The 22,180-nt window shown below is 32.3% G+C and overlaps 2 protein-coding genes across 4 annotated transcripts in view; both read left to right on the top strand.

Annotated features, from left to right (window-relative positions):
• The window catches only part of LOC124541188 (glutamate decarboxylase), a 49,963-nt gene extending 32,959 nt beyond the window's left edge, over positions 1-17,004 (top strand). For all 3 annotated transcript variants that reach the window (XM_047119051.1, XM_047119054.1, XM_047119052.1), the window contains 4 exons: positions 881-959; positions 13,111-13,260; positions 14,057-14,251; positions 14,871-17,004. In XM_047119051.1, the coding sequence (XP_046975007.1) occupies positions 881-959; positions 13,111-13,260; positions 14,057-14,251; positions 14,871-15,053 (607 nt within the window). In that variant the 3' untranslated portion in view covers positions 15,054-17,004. The remainder of the gene's footprint in view (positions 1-880; positions 960-13,110; positions 13,261-14,056; positions 14,252-14,870) is intronic.
• A 1,350-nt stretch (positions 17,005-18,354) lies between these two features.
• Positions 18,355-21,654, top strand: LOC124541175 (gastrula zinc finger protein XlCGF26.1-like). Its single transcript, XM_047119037.1, has 2 exons — positions 18,355-19,384; positions 19,836-21,654. Exons 1-2 carry the CDS (start codon positions 18,600-18,602, stop codon positions 20,719-20,721), a joined length of 1,671 nt encoding a protein of 556 aa, XP_046974993.1. The 5' UTR covers positions 18,355-18,599; the 3' UTR covers positions 20,722-21,654.
• The last annotated feature ends 526 nt before the right edge of the window (positions 21,655-22,180 follow it).

Genomic DNA, 22,180 nt, shown 5'->3' with positions numbered 1-22,180 from the left:
ACTTTACTTTACTTTTCTACTATTTGTTTCCAAAGTAAGCACGGTATTTATATGTCGCCTTCAGGTTCGCACGCGTTTTAGGGTGTTGGTTGTCATGTGTGATCTTGTTCTTCTATCTATGTTCTGTCTATGTTCTTTCTTGGAGTTCTGGTGTGCTTCATACAATTCATCAAATGCGGTTCAGCAGTTTGGTCGTGTAATACAGACAAACAGAGTTACTTTCACACTTATAATATTAATATCGATTATTTTACAGACATTACATAGCATTATATAACACTTACTGAATCCATAAATGGGTTTTCTCTTTTAAATAATAATTAACAATACGTTTATTAGCACAAAATGGGTAGTCTAGGCTTGAATATACAATATTTGATTAAAATACAGATATATATACAACACCTATCTCTATACCAATAGTTAGACTTTTTACATTAAATATTAAGAAAATCTATAGCTTGTGGTAAGGTTTAGTGGAAGCCTGCTGCGTTGATACTCACTCATCGTAATAAATTCTAATGCCAAACAGCAAAAGTTAGTTCTATTGTGTTCTGGTTTGAAGGATAAGTGGGCCAATGTAACTCGGCACGAGTGATATAGCATCTTGGCTACTGAGGTCTCGTGAGGAATGATTCACACTCCTTAAAATACATATGTCACTGTGTACGTCTATGGGAGTAGAGACCAGTTACCATCTGTTTTCTCATTAGCTAGTCCAAAAAGTTAAAAACTACTGTACGGATTTGGATTAAATTTAACAGTAATATAGGTTGTACATCATCATCATCATAATATAAAGATACATATCAAGTGCCCAGCGGGTCGCTAGTATAATATAAAAATGGTATAATAATGAGCATGTTTTTGTCTGTAACAGAGCTGACTCCGTAACCTGGAATCCGCATAAGCTGATGGGAACACTCCTACAATGTTCTACCGTGCACTTCAAATACGAGGTGAGTAAACATTTACATTTAAATACTATCATAATGTGTATTTAATTACGTAGTAAGAACTATTTTCGGTCATAAATAATGGACTGGTAACACTCTTGTAAATATTTCTGAATCCGAAGACGTTAATATTGGTGGTATGTTTTAGTTACATGATTTTTTTATCTGTACTAAAATACATTTACATATAGCACACCAGCAAAAAACATTATTATTTTATGACGCAGGATAAGCGTATAATTTTTTTAAAATTAAATGTACATATTAGCATAGATAAATTTTTATTTAAATATATTTAATAATATGTTAAAAAAATGTATATTGATAAACTCGTTGAACAATAAATTATCTTGCATAAGACATTTTATCTGTATTATATGGTTAGGGCTTAAGGCAAGTCAATTTACCCAAACACTCCTTTAAATTATTACCATAATCTGCCACCTACGTCAATTTACACGAACGAAAAACAAACATCTGCTCCAGTAGATAGCGACCCTTTTAAATGCTTTGCATAACAATATGATGACAAGTGTTATCTGTGGAATCCAGTTCTAGTTTGACAGATTTGTGCAAATATCTAATTTAATCTGTTTTAATTTAAAAAGGCGGGAAAACATTTTTTTTAAAGCATTTGTTTGCAACGCTGCATGAATATAAAATCAAAAATATATTTTTTCTAACAAATTATGTCGTAAGTTTGAAGAGGATTATTAAATTTTATTTTATTTTTGTTCCCTAAAGCGAACAACAAATATGTTTTTATTACTACAGATTCTCAATAGACTAATATTTTTTTCGTATTTAGGTAGGTATCTTCTGAAAAAAATCTTTGTTGGGCATATCACTTGTCCTTGTTGTAAGAAATATCGACATATTTGATGTGTTTTTTTAAAAAAACTACGTAATTTTAAAGAAGTTTTTTTTTCAATTGTTGTTAATAGCCTGCAGGTAATCGTTTTATTCTGTTATATTCGTTTTATTATTACGATTTTTTTATATTTTTGCAAACAAACATAACATTAGGCCTAATATCATAATTGGCCTACAATTTTGACACTTTTGCTTTCCTCTTATAAAAAAAAAAACACAAAATCACTTGACATAAAATTAGACAAATCAAGTCAACCGCACTGAATGAAATATAATCGTACAGTACCGATTTCATCCACGTTTGGCTAATTTGGAACATACAACGAATTGATAAGGGTGATTTTCCTCTGACAAGCTCCATAGATATGCCGTTCACGTCAACACAATATGCTAAACAATAAATCTTCACAAACTCCGCCTTCTTCGTAAACTTTGACAGTAGTAACGGGAAAATGAACATCGATAACTTTTAACTGGATATCGATATTATTTTCTCTTATGTATTGAGTATTTGATTCAAATTTTAATTAAACAATTCTTATACAAATACACATCTTTCGATAACAATGCAATCAATAAATCTTTTTGATTCTGTTTCTAGTATACGTTTGTATATGTGAAATATGTGACTTGTATTAATCATTATTTATTACTAGTCGCCCGTAGTTTTACTCGTGTTTTACGGTGTTGGTTGTCATGTGTTAGGCAAAAAAGTAGCCTATGTCCTTTTTTGGAGTTAAAGTTTGCTTCATAGCTTTGACGACCTCTGTGGTCTTTTCTTTGACTTTAATTTTGCTTCGCGCCAAAATTTATTAATTCCAGTTCAGCAGTTTTTTCGTGAAAGAGCGACAGATTTTGTGAAAGACAAACAGAGCTACTTTCACATTTATAATATTAATGTAGATTACGTTGGATATATTTACTGTCCACTCGTGTTATGATTACTATAACGCCATTGAAAATTGTTGCCAAGAAAGCTAATTGTACTCTTAGGAGTAATTAGTAGAACATCTTGGGCCCTGTACCATCATGTTAAATTTAATAAAATAAAATTTAATACCATGGACCTCATTGTTGGTAGATTATCTACGAACGATGATGATAACGGTAATGAAAAATATTATCAAATAAAGCTAGTATATTATACAGAATGTAGATATGATTATAGAAGAGATTATGTGAACGATATAAGAGCTTGAAGCTAATTGATTGTTGTATATGATTATTATATAAGCTAAGATGGCCCAGTGGTTAGAAAGCGTGCATCTTAACCGACGATTGCGGGTTCAAACCCAGGCAAGCACCATTATATATATATATATTTATGCTTCTTTTCTTCATCTCGTGCTCGGCGGTGAAGGAAAACATCGTGAGGAAACCTGCATGTGTCTAATTTCATCGAAATTCTGTCACATGTGCATTCCACCAACCTGGACTGGAACAGCGTGGTAGAATACGTTCTAAACCCTCTCCTTAATGGAAGAGGAGGCCTTATCTCAGCAGTGGGAAATTTACAGGCTGTTACTTTACTTTTTTTACTTTTATAAGATTATTACTTCTTTAAACCTAAAATATAATTTAGATAAATGAAATGAAAATTCTTCTATGAATTCTAAGTTAAAAAAAAATATTATATTAATTTTATCGATTACTAAATAAACACATCTTGACATCACTAGAGCATCTGACGATGGCACGCGCCACATTTAATTAAATTCCTCTCTCGACACTTTCTAACATATGTTGCCAATTGGGCCCCTTTTCCTCTTTTCGATTACAATGCAAAACCAACCTTAAATCCCAAGCAATAAAGTCCAATTCCGTTTACAAATAACTTTCAATTTGCCTTAACATTAAACTGAATTCTGTGACGAATGGATTAAAGTTGATTTTTGTTTAAGCGTTATATGTAGATTTTTGTAAATTGAGTCTTATGGCGTATATCATAAAGACGCTTTTGAAATGATTCAAGGAAGAATATTAGTTGCAGATTCCGCAGCACGGCTGTGTTTGATGGTGTTTTCATGGCGTATAATTCGAAGTTTATGTTGTGTATAATTGTGGATATAAGGGGATTAGGCGGAAGTGTTTGCCAACAGTGGATATATAAATGTATAAGCTATGAGATATAGTAACATTAGCGTATAAATCCACCACCGTATAATGCCACCAACCTTGAGAACTAAGATGCTGTGTCCCTTGTGCCTGTAGTTACACTGGCTCACATACCCTTCACACCGGAACATAACAATACTGAGTACTGTTATTTGGCGGTAGAATAACTAATGAGTGGGTGGTACCTACCCAGACGGGCTTGCACAAAGCCCTACCACCAAGTAAACAACTGAAGAACTGTTTGAACTGGCAAACATCGGTTAGGATTCTAGTTAGCACTACACTATCTAAATTATAATTACGATATTAAATATTGTAGTTTCTTAACGGTTCTTCTCGATACTACATTCCGAAGTTTAACACAAAAGTTTGTTTGTTTTGCCAAGAGTACCATAAATCAATGCATAATTTCTGCCTCATCGTTATGAGGATTTTATAAATAAAATTTTAACAAAAAGAAAAACCGACTTCAAACAAAACACTATTTTAAAACAAATGAATGTGCACGAAAAAGTAATAAAAATAATTGCGTATTCAACATATTTTTTAGAGTCTTCCTAAGTTAAATGAAATGAAAAATATTAGACTACTTAAAAGTCGATTAACGATTATATCATGTAGTTATAGTTATTGGTATATTTGGAGCCGGTGTCAGCCACGGTGCCCTTGCCCCAACAATCAAAAGAAAGAAGCGATACGAGCCCCTTGATTGATCCAGTATATTATTGTGTAAAATGGTAATTTGTAAAAAACATATTTGTTAAAGTATTCTCGTATTGTTTTTTGATAGATATACTGTAGGGTTTTATTGGCTGACACCGACTCCAAATATAACAATAATTATAACTACATGATATAATCGTTAATCGACTTTTAAGTAGTCTAATATTTTTCATTTCATTTAACTTAGGAAGACTCTAAAAAATATGTTGAATACGCAATTATTTTTATTACTTTTTCGTGCATATTCATTTGTTTTAAAATAGTGTTTTGTTTGAAGTCGGTTTTTCTTTTTGTTAAAATTTTATTTATTTTTTGATTTTAAGTGAAGCTGATGTTGACTAACTAATTTTTTTTAATATGGATAGATTAAGCGTTCCGTTTATATGAGTCAGAAACTACTTCGAGGACAATTTCAAAGGAAACTTGCGAATAAAGCAAAAATAGACTTTCGAAAATGCGGATTTAATACGTCACGCGGCGTGAACTACAAGGATCCCTCGAAAGAGCTGTAATCGAACTCAGCAAAAAAACTTTGAAAAAGACCAACTATATTTCGTACATCATATGACATCACATCACATACACAAAATTTGATTAAAGATAGTAAGAAATTCTGCCCCATATCGCACCCTAACTGCGAGCCGTATAGGAGTTCCATCACTACATAGTATAAAACAAAGTCGCTTTCTCTGTCCCTATATCTTTAAATCTACGCAACGGATTTTGATGCGGTTTTTTTTAAAAGATAGTGTTATTCAAGGGGAAGGTTTGTGTGTATAATACATGAACAATATAGTAAAGAAACACTGATAATTTTAGAAGTTTGCGATGTGATGTCGTATATAAACAAATTCTGTAGTATATTTAGTATCAGTATTGCACCCGTGCGAAGCCGGGGTGGGTAGCTAGTTGATTATAATATTCGACTATGATAATTACATAAACATAACCACATTACGGAAGGTGACTCAAATATCCAAATAACCTATAAATAAAAGATTCGACCGAGTATCGCTAACGTGCTCCTCAGAATTGTTCCGTTCCCTTCCGTTCCGTCACTTTGTCATGGATCCTGTGCTCAGAACCTTACCAAACTTTCACCAAATTACCCTTGAAGTATATATTTTATAATAAAAAAAGAATTATCAAAATTGGTTAACGTGATTTTCAGTTATTCACCTATTTGTCGCGCATATACATAACGCAAATTTAATACTTATGTCGTTTTCACATGGATACCATCATCGGAAAAAAAAATAAAAAAAATGGGACCCCACGGGAAGCACTACCTTTCAAACAAAAAAAAAATTATCAAAATCGGTCCACCCAGTGAAAAGTTATGAGGTAACAAACATAAAAAAAAAAAAAAAAAAAAAAAAAAAAAAAAAAAAAAATACAGACGAATTGATAACCTCCTCCTTTTGGAAGTCGGTTGAAAATTAAGTTGTAACATTTGATTCATACATAAAGCAAAGAGTTCATAGTAAATTTATAAAATAGGTAACAAATAAATATACTTACTAACCTTTTTCTTTTATTTCATTTAGTAACTGATATAACTTGATCAATTAGTAATTTATTGAATATATTTACCACACATTTGATTTAAATAACATTAAATTAATGAATCATAAAATCCCGTAGACGCTCTACGCCGTAGCTCGTAACTCGAAATACTCTTAATGTATAATTTTTAAACATGTGTCAATAGATGTCGCTGTTCAAAAACTTTGATTTTCTAAATCGCGATATCCTTTGTCAAAGGAAAATATATAACACTGGAAAATACAAATTAATAAACTGTCTTTGTCTTGGAAACGAGTGGTGTTTTATTCATGGTCCTTCGAGCCGGATGAACCAGCGACCTATGGATTATATATTCATGGTCGCATCGAGTCGGATGAAGTGTCAATATAAAAATGGCAGTTAAGTGAATGTGATTGTGTCATAGAAGAACAAACTGTAAGTAACTAATAATAAAGTAGTGTACAACCAAGCAAGCATAGTGAATTGGGACTTAGAAAAAATTGACTTATCGTGACGTCTGAAGAATCCATTTTAAATTTCGTCTAAGTCAATCTTTCAAACATTTACAATTATTTGTGAATATTGGACTTCGAAAAAACGTGAAAACTGAACTTAGAATAATTTACTAATTTTGGACTTTAAAAAAAGAAACGTGAAAATTGAACTTAGAATAATTTGCTAATTTTAGACTCAGAAAAAACTAGAGAAATTTTATCTTAGCAAATTTTAACTGTCAAAGAAATTTTCTTGAAAAAATAAAATGGATGCCTGGATCAGATTACAAGATGACATTATTCAAAAAATAGAAAGAAGCTATATAAACTTTAAGAAATCTCCAAAAGATAGAATTACAATGAGCTACATTGAAACAAGACTGGAATCTTTAGAAAAGCAATGGTTTTCATTTGAAGAAACACATCGTAAATTAATTGTTGAGTCTAAGAAGGAAGAGTACATGAAGTCGGAGTACAACACAAGTAATATGTATAGTAAGGGTGAAGATTTGTATACAGATTATAAAACAGCAATGAAGGATCATCTATACTATCATATCAATACAACCACTTCAGATTGTGTGAAAGCTGACGGTAACCAGAATTGCGTGAAGTTACCTAGAATCTCTATACCTACATTCTCTGGTCATTACTCTCAGTGGACTACCTTCCGAGATCTGTTCCTGTCTCTTGTACACAAGAATAATTCGTTGGATGACGTACAGAAGCTACATTATTTGAAGAGTTATCTAACAGGCGAAGCTGAGCAACTGTTGCGACATCTACCGGTTACCAGTGAAAACTATCTAACTTGTTGGAATACTTTAGAACATAGATTTAATAATAAGAAATTTATAACTGATTGTATTTTTAAAAGATTCTTTAGTCAAAAAACTGTAACAACTGAATCATCTAACTGTTTAAAAGAGCTTTTTGATACTACTAACGAATGTCTTAATGGTTTTAAAAATGAAGGTGTTAATGTAGACAGTTGGGATCTCATTGTAATTTACATATTGTGTTCTAAATTAGATAATGAATCTCGCAAGCAGTGGGAAGCTAAGGTTTGTAGTTTTAATAATGAATTGCCAACATTAAAACAATTTTTAGAATTTATAGAGCATAGATTCAGGTCGCTTGAATTTTTATGTAGTAAATTTACAAAAAGTAATGTCACTGAGTCTCATCACGTTGTCAATAATGTCAGTAGAAATAAAATGTCATTATGTATTTATTGTTCTGACACAAATCACAAGCTCGGGACTTGTAAAGAGTTTGCCAATGAAAACTTGCCATCACGACGTAACTTCGTGCAAAAATCAGGTTTGTGTTTCAATTGCTTAGGAGCTAATCATTCTGTAACATCGTGTCGTTTGCCCACGCGTTGTAGAATTTGTAAACGGAAACATCATTCCTTGCTGCATGAAGCAACAATTGATAACACCAGTACCAATATGTTAGTTAACGAAGCACCAAAAGACGAGACCAAAATCAACAACATTACCACTTGTTTATCTAACACTAACTGTCAAGTTGTATTGGCAACAGCTTTGGTGAACGCTGTAGCTAGCAATGGGTCGCACTTTACATTAAGGTCTTTATTAGACCAGGGATCGCAGGCATCATTTATTACGGAGTCTGCAGCTCAGTTGCTTGGGCTTAAGAAAATACAATGTAATAGTGTTATCACTGGAGTGGGGGGTGAGGAAACTTCCTCACTTAATTCCAAATACGTAGTATTTATAAAGCTTCAATCGCTCCACGACCCTACTTTTACCATACAAGTTAAAGCACTCGTGTTAAGTAAACTAACTTCATTTCTCCCTGTAAGAAAACTCAAGGTCCAACTGTGTCCAACTTTACAAGTTTTGAAGTTAGCGGATCCAATGTTTAATATACCAAATAAAATCGATCTTTTACTTGGCGCTGAAGTCTACTGTCAGATTATAACTGAAGGATTGATGAGAGGCCCACCTGGAACACCAATTGCACAAAACACCAGACTGGGTTGGATTTTATCGGGACAAGTTAGTTGTGATAGTGAAACCAATACTTCCTGTACTATCGCAAGTTTGCATACCAACATAACTAACGAAGAGTTTAACCTTAAACAATTTTGGGAACTAGAATCGGATAATTTCAAGCTGGAGAAACAATTAACTCCGGATGAAAAAAGATGTGAAGAGATATTTCAAGAAACAACCAAACGCGATGATTTTGGCAGGTATATTGTCAAACTACCATTTAAGGAAGCTGATCCGAGCTGTAAATATGGAAATTCACGTGAGATTGCATTGAAAAGATTTCTAATGTTAGAAAGAAGATTTATTAAATCACCACATTTGAAGTCTGAATACACTCATGTCATTTCAGAATATTTACAACTCGGTCATATGGAAGAAGTACCTACAAAAGAAATAAAAAATCCTACAGCGGTTTACTTACCTTATCATGAAGTAGTACGAGAAGACAAAAAAACTACTAAATTTCGAATCGTGTTTAATGCTTCAAATCGTGATAACAATGGTGTGTCCCTTAACAGCAATCTTCTTGTAGGTCCAACCTTACAATCGGATTTAAGGCACATCCTTATGAGGTGGAGACTTCATCCCATTTGTTTAACAGCTGATATAGTCAAGATGTATAGACAAATAAAAGTGACAGAACAAGATGCAGACTATCAACGATTGCTGTGGAGAGAAAACAATACCCAGGAGATACGACATTTGCGTTTAGTCCGAGTCACGTTTGGAACCGCGTCAGCACCCTACTTAGCTGTGAGAACACTACATCAAGTAGCCTATGATGAAGGAAACCAATTCCAACTAGCAGCTTCAAGAGTATTTCATGATTTTTATATGGACGATTTACTTACCGGATGTCAAACTGTAGCCGAAGGAAAACAAATATTCCTAGAAATGAATAAACTATTAGAAAAAGGAGGTTTTGAATTACAAAAATGGTCAAGCAATAATGATGAACTACTTAATGAAATAAGCAAAGTGAATAAAGCAACAACAAGCAATATCGAATTAAAAAATGATGAAGTAGTAAAAATTTTAGGTCTTACCTGGAACCGACGAACTGATAACTTTGAGTATTCGGTACAACTGCCGCCTATCAGTAAACCTGTAACAAAAAGAAAAATTATTTCAGATATTGGAAAACTGTTTGATCCTATGGGATGGCTATCACCAGCAATAATTAAAGCAAAAATTATTATTCAAAAGCTATGGTTAAGCGGAATAGATTGGGATGATGAATTACCATCTAAGCTTTTAAATGAATGGACACACTATCGGGAAGAACTCATTGAACTTACAAAATTTCGTATTCCACGATGGATTAATTTTAGCGAGACAAATAATACAACAGAACTACATGGATTCTGCGATGCATCCAATGAAGCATATGCTGCTGTTGTTTATATGCGTATTGTAGATGATATTGGAAACGTTAATGTCCACTTGTTGACTGCAAAAACAAGAGTAGCACCCATTAAACAAATCTCAATTCCTAGGCTTGAATTGTGTGGAGCTGTTCTTTTGGCTAAATTATTACAGGAAGTTTCAGCAGTATTAAAAATATCAACAACTTGTATCCACGCATGGACAGACTCTACCGTAGTGCTAGCCTGGCTAAGCGACCATCCAAGTCGTTGGAAAACATTTGTAGCCAACCGAGTTTCAGAAATCCTTAACATCTTAAATAGAGATCAATGGTCACACGTATCATCTGGTGACAACCCAGCTGATTGTGCGTCGCGCGGGTTAAATCCATCTGAAGTAGCAGAATTTCAGCAATGGAAATCAGGTCCAGCATGGTTGAAAAATCGATCAATAAAATTTGATAGAACAAGTTCAATAGACACTAACTTAGAAGAAAAGGCTACTAGAGTTTACTGCGTAATAGAACAAAATCAATTAGAATTATGGACTAAATTTTCTTCTCTGCGCAAATTAGTTAGGGTTTTAGCATACTGCAGAAGATTTATAAAGAAGTTAAAATTATTGATTAGTCAATTTCCAGTATGGCTAACTAGTGATGAATTGAATGAGTCTCTGAATATTTGTATTAAGCAATGTCAAGCAGTGAACTTTCAGCGGGAATTAAAGGATATTAAAGATAACAATAAAGTATTCAAGAAGAGCAAACTTACCTCTTTGAATCCATTTCTAGATGAAGCAGGTATCTTGAGAGTTGGTGGGCGACTAGAACAAGCTGAAATAAAAACTGACACAAAACATCCAATAATACTTCCTTCAAAATCTCATCTTACCAACCTAATTCTGGCAGAAACTCACATGAACACATTACACGGCGGACCACAATTAATGTTAAATTATCTTCGAAGTAAATACTGGGTTCTTGATGCAAAAAACCGCGTTAAATGGTTGTTCGTAACTGTGTGGTCTGTGCACGACACGCTGCACTGACAAGGAATCAATTGATGGGGCAGTTACCACCGGTTCGTGTAACGCCAATTCGAGTATTTTATCGCAGTGGAGTAGATTACGCAGGCCCTATACAGATCAGAACTTCTAAAGGTAGAGGTATGAGGTCCTATAAAGGCTACATATGTTTATTTGTGTGCATGGCAACAAGAGCCATTCATTTGGAAGCTGTGAGTGATCTCACTTCACAAAGTTTCATTGCTGCGTTCAAACGTTTCGTTGCCAGACGCGGTCATTGTGCTGACTTATATAGCGACAACGGAACAAATTTTGTTGGTGCCGCACGTGAACTTAGAATTCTGTTTGCTCAAGAGAAGTCGACATTGACAAAAGATATTGCTGAGGCTTTAGCAAACAACGGTACAACTTGGCACTTTATTCCACCGCATTCCCCGCACTTCGGCGGACTTTGGGAAGCTGGAATTAAATCTACTAAGCATCATCTTCGACGGGTAATAGGTAATGCGACATTAACCTTTGAGGAACTTACGACTTTGCTCTATCAAATCGAAGCTTGCTTAAATTCCAGGCCTTTGTCACAAATAAGTTCAAATTCACAAGATCCCATACCTCTGACTCCAGCACATTTTTTGATAGGTGAACCGATAAAACTTGTTCCAGAGAAAAATTATGAATCATCATCTATTTCATCTTTAAAACGGTGGCAATTAACACAAAAAATGCTACAACATTTTTGGCGTAGGTGGTCGAGAGAATATCTTACTCAATTTCTACATCGTTACAAGTGGGCAAACAAAAATCCTGAACCTGAGATAGGTAATTTAGTTTTAGTTAAAGAGGATGATCTCCCGCCAGCTAAATGGCTTTTAGGTAGAATTATAGAAAAACATCCTGGTTTAGACGATATTACGAGGGTGGTTACGTTAAAATGTAAAGGTGTCTTGTTGAAGCGACCAGTAACTAAAATTTGTGTTTTGCCTATTACTCAGTAAGATTATTTATTTGTTATAAATAATTGTTGTTTTGTTTTAGTACCATAATTTGGGTTAAGATTTTTAAGTTTTTGTTCTTAACCACCTTGAAAAAAAATACGATTATATCTTATACAGTCCATTTTTTCGAATAAAAAGTTGATCAAGGTGGGTGAGAGCAATGGACATTCTGTCCATGGTGGGCGGAATGTATAATTTTTAAACATGTGTCAATAGATGTCGCTGTTCAAAAACTTTGATTTTCTAAATCGCGATATCCTTTGTCAAAGGAAAATATATAACACTGGAAAATACAAATTAATAAACTGTCTTTGTCTTGGAAACGAGTGGTGTTTTATTCACTTAATAAAGAATTAATCTATTTTAATGAGCTATTTTAATTTTATAAAAAAGCAGATTCCTATATATAATCTGTTTCCTTAAACAGAAGACTTACTTATTCCACCTTTCTCCAAAATAGGTTTTTGCATAAATATATCATAATTTACCGATAGGCTGAATATAATTATCCTTCACGTCCAAACAAGTAAGGTTCAATTATAAGCATTACTGCAATGGAACGCCATTATCATCTTTGTCTCTTAATATAGAATTTGTATCACTCATCATGAGGGCGTGGGAATGTTGTTATTAATTCAGGAAATAAAAGTAGGTATCGTTAGACAATGTTGTAATGCTTTACATGCGTTCGTAGAATTATTTTCAAGAGTTAAATCAAATAATGAACTGCGATTACAATTATAGACGTCGGCGATCCGTTTGCGTGACATACACGGCTTTTACCGGGCGTCATTCGATACCTTAGCAATATTAGCCATCTAACGACTCTGCACGTCAAACGTTTCACCAGCTGCAAGCTTAACTCACCCTCCTCCAATAAACAAAACTTTACAATTTAATTCAACATTAATCAAATAGATAGCGCCGCATTTGACAGGTGCAGTCAAGCATATTAAACACTCAGAGGTACTTCCCCGGATTGAAAACCTATTCGAAATTCAAATAATTCTTCCAGGGTATCCTGCTGAGCTGCAACGCGATGTCCGCGGAGTATTTGTTCATGACAGACAAGATCTACGATCCCCGCTACGACACAGGAGACAAGGTCATCCAGTGCGGACGTCACAACGATATCTTCAAGCTATGGTTGCAATGGCGCGGCAAGGTAAACTATATAATGTTACTGTATCTAATTGTGAGCCGAGATGGCCCAGTGGTTAGAACGCGTGCATCTTAACCGATGATTGCGGGTTCAAACCTAGGCAGGTTTCTGAATATTCCAGTGCATAATTTGTATTTATAATTCATCTCATGCTCGGCGATGGAGGAAAACATCGTGAGGAAACATGTGTACTCTAACGGAGAGGCCTTATCCAAGCAGTGGGAAATTTACAGGCTGTTGTTGTTGTTACTATTTTATATGTACGGAAACATCCGATGATAAGGACTCACCACTATTAGACTTTGGTGTGGAAAGTTCTAACCATTCTATATGTCTACGTTCAATGCGGAACGAGGTCTAATGAGCCTCGTATGTGTAATTGTGGTGTGGCTAAGAAGAACATAGATTTATCTGTCATTCTCAGGCCCTAACGTCTATTTGTTATATTTTAGTAAAGTAATAAATAAGCATATGATGGGTTGGTGTACCTACTTCATTAAGGAGTCTCTTTGACAAGGTATCGCAGTGGAGAAATAAAATTCGATCACATCACATCATTACGTCATCGAGGTTTAGTTTCTTAAACGTTACGGAATCTTATAAGCCCCGTGCGGTAATAATAATTTCATATGTTTCTTGACAAAGTTAAAAATGAAATAGTACTAAATAAATAGATACAGATACATCAATAGAAATAATACATCATTGTCAAATTAAGGGAAAGACGATTACTTCTTAGAACAAAACTATCAAGATCATTCAATTAGAGAAATAAAGCAAATATTTCTTCCCAAACAAGGGTACATCCGGCTTCGAGCGCCTCATGGACCGGCTGATGGAGTTGTCCGAGTACATGGTCAGGCGCATCCGCGAGCAGAGCGACAAGTTCCACTTGATCCTGGAGCCAGAGATGGTGAACGTCAGCTTCTGGTATCTACCCAAGCAGTTGCGTGGACTACCCCATGATAAGAACAAGGAAATCAAGCTTGGAAAGGTAAGATGATATTAACATATCAAATATATATTATACTAATGTGTGTGTGATATATTTTATATATTATATAAACACCAGCGCCCCGTCCTGGCTTCGCACGGATGGACATTAGTTTTTTTTTTATATTTTTACCTTTTATTGATATTCTTTTGTTTCTTATTTCTTCTTATTAATTGTCGATCTATTTCATCTTATTTACACACAAACCTCAATGAATTATATACCGTAACCTTCCTTATGAATACCTCAGTCTATTAGTGAAAGCCGCAACAAAATCAGTTCAGTAGTTTTGGAGTATCGCGAACATATAGACTGACAGATGCGGTCAGGGTTTGTTTATAAAATGTAGTGATTAAAAATACCTTCCTGATAAATACTCACGTCGTAAATGACGATTGCATCTCGTTAACGATTTATAACTCGATTAAATATTATAAACAAAAATAATCGAATCGTCGGCTTCTATATCATTTAATTATGGAGAAAATCTTCCAGTCTATTTTACATTAAGGTCTAATAGTAGCTTTCCTTTCAATATACTGAAAAATTTTATGCATGGTTATTTTTTTTAAAACGAAAAATTATATTACCTTCGCCTAAATTAAAAAATCAATGACAGGTCTGCGCCAAGCTGAAGGGTCGCATGATGCAGTCCGGAACACTGATGGTAGGCTACCAGCCTGACGACCGGCGACCAAACTTCTTCCGGAACATCATTTCCTCAGCGGCCGTCACCGAAAAGGACGTGGACTTCCTCCTCAGCGAGATGGACCGCCTCGGACATGACATCATTGTCGACTAAATCAACAACATTTTACACCTTGCCCTTAAAGATATTAAAAAATGAATATGTCAATGTTATTTTTTAAATTTAACCGCGCTTCGAATGATATTTGCTGTTTTCAAATTATAAATTCTTCCAATAGATTAAACTATAAAGAATATAAATCTATATTAATGTCTATTTTTCGTCTGAAATGTTGACTGTTTACTTCGAAATGTGGTATTGTATAAAATATAATCGTTAATGTTGAAAAAAAAGTAAAAAGTAATTTCGTTTCTTTAAATTTTTAAATTTAAAGGAATCTTAACGAAATAGAAGAAATACTATTTTTTTTTAATGTACAATAAATTAACCGTCTAACGTGTCATTTTGTCCTTAACGTTAAACAATTATATTGACACTGAAAATATATCTAATCGCATAGTGAATAAAATGTTAGATTTTTAGTAAATAATTATTATTATAAATTAAAAATATAATGAGTGCGTGGTCTTTTGTGGGAATATTTTTCTTTTTTTATATATTTGGCATTGCGTTGTTAATGTATATTTAAATTTATTATTATTGAGTGAACGAAAAGATATTAATATCAATTTATTATTAGATATAAAACAAATATAGTTATAGTTCGGATAGACATATATAATTATAGATCGTTGAAATGTGTTATGATCATATATTTGTTATGCTAAAAGCTTATATTAGTTTATTAAAAACGCTTAGCGTATATTATTTATGTTATAAACCTATATAATATATAAATGTCATTATTTTTACATATTATAATAATTAATGACATAAAAGTATTATAGAACAATTTAAAATATATAAATTTTATTTTGCCATAGATAAATAATTTATTAAATAAATATGAATAATAATTAGAAATACTTATAGTTAGTTTTAAATAAATGTAAGATTTCTGATTCACGTATGCGGACATATCTCCCGTTTTGCCAATTAAAAAGTATATTTTGTATCTGTAAAACATATTTGGCATAATAGATTATACTCAGTTCAAAATTCTCTACATATTTTTTTTAATTATTGACAAGAACATTATCTGTAATGTAGTAAGTGTAAATTACATTTTGTGTAATAATGCAATAAATAAGTAAATATTTTAAATATTCTAGAGAAATTTATACTTTATAAAGTAGAATATTAATCTTATTTTATAAAATATTTTTGTTTTGTTTAACAATCAAAAAATCAATAATATTTTGCTTTTGTCTTCCATAGATGTAACGTTATATTAATAAAATTAGTTAAGGGATAAGAAAACCAATTTGTAAATATAATACAAAAATGTGACGATGACAATACTGAAGTAGATTAGAGATTTTTTGTTTTTAGTAATGTTTTAAATTAAGGCGTTTAGCCATTGGCGCCATTTTTTTCATAGATTAAAAAATATATTTATAAGAGATTTGAATGAAACTGTCTGTCAAATTATGAATTAAAATGTAAATATGTAGCGTGGATTGCAATTAGCTTTTCAATATTTGTTACCATTAGCAATTATTTTGACTACGCTATACTTTTACGATAATTGATTGACACCATTTTGGAATATGTCAAAAGATTTTTTTAACAACGAAATAATATCTCTTATAGTTTATTGTAATACATTTTTTTATTTATTTATTTATTTATAAAACGAAAAAAAAATGTATAAAGCTTGTTACTCGATATATATTTTCAATGTCAATATAAAATTACGAAAATGGTCTTCCAAAATGTCTTCCTGATTTACATAATTGTAACGTAGAAAATGTTTGTATGTATGTTCCCTTGAAACGTGTGTATGTATTTTATTAGAGTTTTGGAATGTTTAGAATTTAGATGCGATGTATCTTGAGAATTTTTGATCACTTATAACGTGTCGAAATATTAGCTGATATCTTACTCCAATTGTTGCTATATGTAAAAAACTGTATAACCAAAATAAATGGAATTGTTGTTAGTTCGATATAGTATTATTCACACCTAATAACATACAACAATTTACTTTATATAATAATCTGAACTTCAATTTCAATAAGGGATTATATTTTTAATTTATTTAATTTATATGAATACCCAAGGAAATAAAGGCGTAGTATAAACATAAATGGAAAACAAAAACCTCTTTGCTTAACTAGAGTCCATAATTAATATTATGCTGTTTGCTAAAAATATGCTGTTTTATTTCTGATCAAATAATTAAAATATCAAGGTGTTTTTTAAATGATATTAGAAATATATACTCTGAATTATTTTGCCTATAAATATTTGGGGTTGGTTTGTAGGTTATAGGTATAAATATCTGCCTTTCCTAAGGGTTTCCAGTTTGTAAATTTCATCAAACTCGGTTAGCCCTGAAAGTGTAACAGACAAGGTCACTCTTATATTATTAGCTAGTTCATGCAAAAGACTGTGAACTGTAAGAAAATATAAAAAAGGGAAAATAAAATATTTGTAAAAAAGCTTAGGAGAAAAAGTGGTTACAGCGCGTAAATTTTTACCGATGATTGCCAGTACAAACCCAGATACTGAATTTTCATATGCTTAATTTGTATTTATAATTCATCTCGAGCTCGAAGGCGAAGGAAACATCTTGAGGAAACTTGCATTAGTCTTATTTCAACGAAAGTCTGCCACTTGTGAATCCACCAACTCGCACTGAAGCAGCTTGGTGGAATACGCTCCTAATCTTCTCAAAAGGAGAGGAGGTCTTGACCCAGCAATGGAAAATTTACAGACTGTTATACTAATAATAAAAAAAAAATATAACATTGTAGTTGTTTTTGCCTTCCATTTTAAAATATATATATTATATAACACCGATCACTTTGACATTCTCAGTGATAATCAGTGTATGTGACCGATACGTAAGAAAAAGCTTATAATGCCAATACTCCAAAAAATATGTTAATCAATATCACAGTATAGATAGCTTATTAAAAGTTGGATGTCTCTTTGCCAACATATTTTATATCTAACAGGTATATAGCATACATACACATAATATTAAAAAATTGAAAAAAATAAATACTCTAAGCCCCATGTTTGTTACCAATATGAAGTAACTAGTCATGAAATTTCATGTTTTGTAACATCGATATCGATTATCGACTCTATAGATATTTAAACTATTATTATTTTTATACAAACATTTTTCATAAAAGTTTTTTCCACCTTTGTATTAAATACTGCTATTATTCCATAATAGTTTTTAGTTTATAAATCGGTAATTCTTTTATGTAATATTCTAGTCAAGTAATCCGATTTCCGAATACAGTTTTTATTTACTCTATCCCAAATATATTTTTATTACAGAAATCTTAGACAGAAGTTACAAAATAATCTCAGATATATTATATTTAGGACTGTTCATATTGTATAACAATTTTATTATGAATCAATTCCTTTAATTAAAACCTTTAAAAATAAGTGTGTTATAGAAATGAACATATTCAACATACATTCATGTTATCAATTCGACTACTGTTGTGAAGGATTGTGATTTTGTTTTGTTTTACTACTTTTACTACAAGAAGTAGTTTAAATTCGTTAATAAAAATGGAAAACCCGAAAAATATCTATTGTAGGTTTTGTGCCGAACAGAAGAGTGCAGAAAAAATGTTGAATCTGTTAAAAGACACTGAGAAATTCGACGAAATCTTGTCCAAGTTGAACTTTTTAAACGCTCTATATGTCGAAGTTTCAAATAGAGATTCTCTGCCGAAAACGATGTGTTTTGTTTGTTACGATTCATTAAACATGGCATACGACTTCATGGACAGAGTAAAGAAATCTCAACAAGTTTTATCACATATGTTTTCTGAAGATACCGAAAAGTGCGACTTATCGGACGACGAGAGAATGATAGGTTTCGACGAAATGCTAAACACAGACGTATCAAACGATAAAAACATCATCAAACAGGAGAACATAGATGAAAAACCAGATATAGATAAAAACACATGTATAGAAGTTAAAAAAGAACCAAAGGATGAAATCGATGCAGTTCTAGATACGAGCCAAGAAAGTGAAATTTACGATCAGACTGTAAACGTACAATATATATTAGATGCTGCTATGTGCAATGTTCCTTATCCTGAAGAGACTTTATATGCAAAAGAGGTCAAAGACGGGAGCAAGAGAACCGTGTCAAATTGGAAAGAATACCCCTGGCTGTGCGCACATTGCAATATAGAATTCCTCGATATGGTAACATTACGCTTGCACTCAAAAATGACCCACAGCAAGTGCAATGCGTTTGTTTGTATAGATTGTGAAAATTTCGGCAATGGTGATTTTGATTATTTCATAAAACATGTTAAATTACATAGGAAGAGATTAAGGTAATTACAATTTTCTTATATTGTATATATTTAAAGATAGTTACTGATTATTATAGAGTTGAGCTAATAATAGAGCTATAGAGCTGATAAGTGTTAAATAAAGATTGCATATTCAAATACTCGGCAAGCACTGCTACCTTTTTTTTGTGGGTGGAGGGATAATAGCCTTGGGTGAACACATATATATCAACTCAGATTGGAATTATACTCCAAACCTCAAAAGAAAGTGGAGATCTGTACTAATTTAATTAGATTCTGTCAGTCAATGTTTTTTGATAAAAAATCTTGGGAATTAAAGTTGTTGTTATAGTACATACATATATAGTCTATTTGATTGTTTCACATGTCTGTCCATAATTGAAACTATAACGATTGAATAATGGCAGCTCAAAATGATAATTATAAAATGTAATATCAAGCAGGAAACTTAATTGCGTTTATTGAATTTCAGAAAGAGATGTCACTACTGCGATGAATCAGTGAACGAGGATCTCCTTCCATCACATATACAGAACCACTTTCAAAAGAATCAAGTGTCGTGCAACATGTGCGGTGAAATATTAAAAAACAATGAATCATTACAAAAGCATCTGGGTGAGTACAATTCAACGAAAGTCAAGAGAAAACCACGTAGGAAGCGTGGAACACCATTAACCATAGAAGATTTAACTTGTAAATTGTGTAAAAAAGTCTACAAGAATCCTAATAGCTTACGTGACCATATGAAGATACATACTAACGACAGGAAAAGGAATTATACATGTGACAGATGTGGTAAAATGTTTTATAATAAAGGCACTCTTACGTCACACATAATGGCTCATGATCAAGTCCGTCCACACATATGCAGAATATGCAATAAATCATTTTTATTCCCAAATATGCTACGACGGCACGTCGAAATGCATTCAGGTGTAAAACCGTTCTCATGTGAACAGTGTGGCAGGTGTTTTAGGTTACAGTACCAATTGAATGCACACAAAATTATACACACAGATTCAATGCCCCATGTCTGTCAATATTGTAACAAGGCGTTCCGTTTTAAACAAATTTTAAAGAACCATGAACGACAACACACTGGTGCTAAACCATACTCATGTAAAAGCTGCAGTATGGAATTTACGAATTGGTCGAATTATAACAAACACATGAAAAGACGGCATGGTTTGGATACGTCAAAGAAGAAAATTACCCCAGAAGGAGTGTTTCCAATCAACCCCCAAACTGGTGAACTTGTTCAGTTTAATGATGCTGGCACTGAAGAATGGAAGACTAAAATTATGATACCTGGTAAACGGGGCAAAAAAAAGATTATAAAAAAGGAAGAAATAATTTAGAAATAGTGCAGTTTTATTAAACATAGCTTATACCGTTAGCCTAGTATGCTTCAGTGTGGCTAATTTATGTACAAAATATAGTTTTTAATATATTGTTATGGCCATCTATAGTGTTTTAAGTTATTGAAGAATGTAAATACACCATGAGGAAATGAGATTTGAGTTACTGCACTGTAAAATTATCAATGATAAGTTCTGTAGTTTTTTTTATAGTTGCATTGCCATCCAAGGTCCATAGTTCTAAGATAATGTTTTACGTAATATAAATTATTTATTGATAAATAAACAATTATAAAATCGAATGAAGATTAAAAATAATGTTTATTAATTTTGGGCAAGCCGAATGTGAGATATTTTATACTCCACCAAATTTCCAAATTGATGAATTTTCAATAATGATTGAACTTGTTAACTAAGCAACCCGCATTTTCTAATTTTATGATCATTCAAGTTGTAAAAATTGAGAAAAAGCTGAAATGACAAGCAAAGTACTTTTGAAATATACAAGACGATCTTAAAGAATTTTAGCAATAAACATATTAAGTACAATTAGGATTTATGGGGACAGTAATATGCCATGTCAATGATAAAGAGATGTATAATATAATGTATTTTGTGTATGTTACAAATTCCCGATGTAAGTACATAACAGGTGATCAGATACACACAATATTTTTTTTTTTTTTTCATAAGTACAAGGTATAAAAATATTACACTTTCTGCAAACAAACTTTGAATGGACTACACTTTAAATGCAATATATTACTTAATTATGATTTTTAGAGCTAACTCTTGTTTGTCTCCACACATTTTAATACATACATTTTGATATATATTCCTCTAAAAACTTAATTGAGTGTTTTTAAAATTGTCAATACAAATGGAATAACAAAGAATAGACACAGTATTGTAATTATAAAATAAATAATGTAAAGTATACAATATTTTTTACATAATAATGTATAAATAAAATATAGATTACATATAGCTGTTTTTTTAATTATATTTACGAAACAACATTCCCTTAAAAAGTTAAAAATATAAATCTATATATATAAAATAACAAGTCCTGACTGACTGACTCATCATCGCCGGGCTTAAAGCTAGCTAGCTAAAGTTAGGGCCTTGAAAATTGGTGAGTGAGAGGTGAACCACGAGTGTTCATTATACAAAGAGGTCTTAAACTAACGTAATATTTTAAATTAGTTGAAATTTGCAGTAAGTCAGTGGCAGATTTACCAGTAGGCGAAGTAGGCTGGAAGGCTCCAGAAGGGCGGCAAATTTAGCCCAAATTTGTTATTATCTTACAGAAGTAAAAAAATCATATCATATCACCTAGATTATAATCATACTAATAACGGGACAAAGCCGATGTAATGAGGACGATAGAACACTAATCATAAAGTTGCAATTTCAGAATAAATGTAATTAATATGATTTTGAACTAGACTAAGGTATT

This window comes from Vanessa cardui, chromosome 27 (assembly GCF_905220365.1).
Source record: "Vanessa cardui chromosome 27, ilVanCard2.1, whole genome shotgun sequence".
Lineage (NCBI taxonomy): Eukaryota > Metazoa > Arthropoda > Insecta > Lepidoptera > Nymphalidae > Vanessa > Vanessa cardui.
The sequence above is the reverse complement of the archived record's forward strand: the minus strand, read 5'-3'. Positions and strand labels throughout refer to the sequence as shown.

Bases quoted from the DNA above. Each gene is read 5' to 3' on its own strand.
- LOC124541175 (XM_047119037.1), top strand. From the start codon at position 18,600: ATGGAAAACCCGAAAAATATCTATTGTAGGTTTTGTGCCGAACAGAAG. The intron at 19,385-19,835 runs GTAATTACAATT...ATTGAATTTCAG, and splicing joins TTACATAGGAAGAGATTAAG to AAAGAGATGTCACTACTGCG.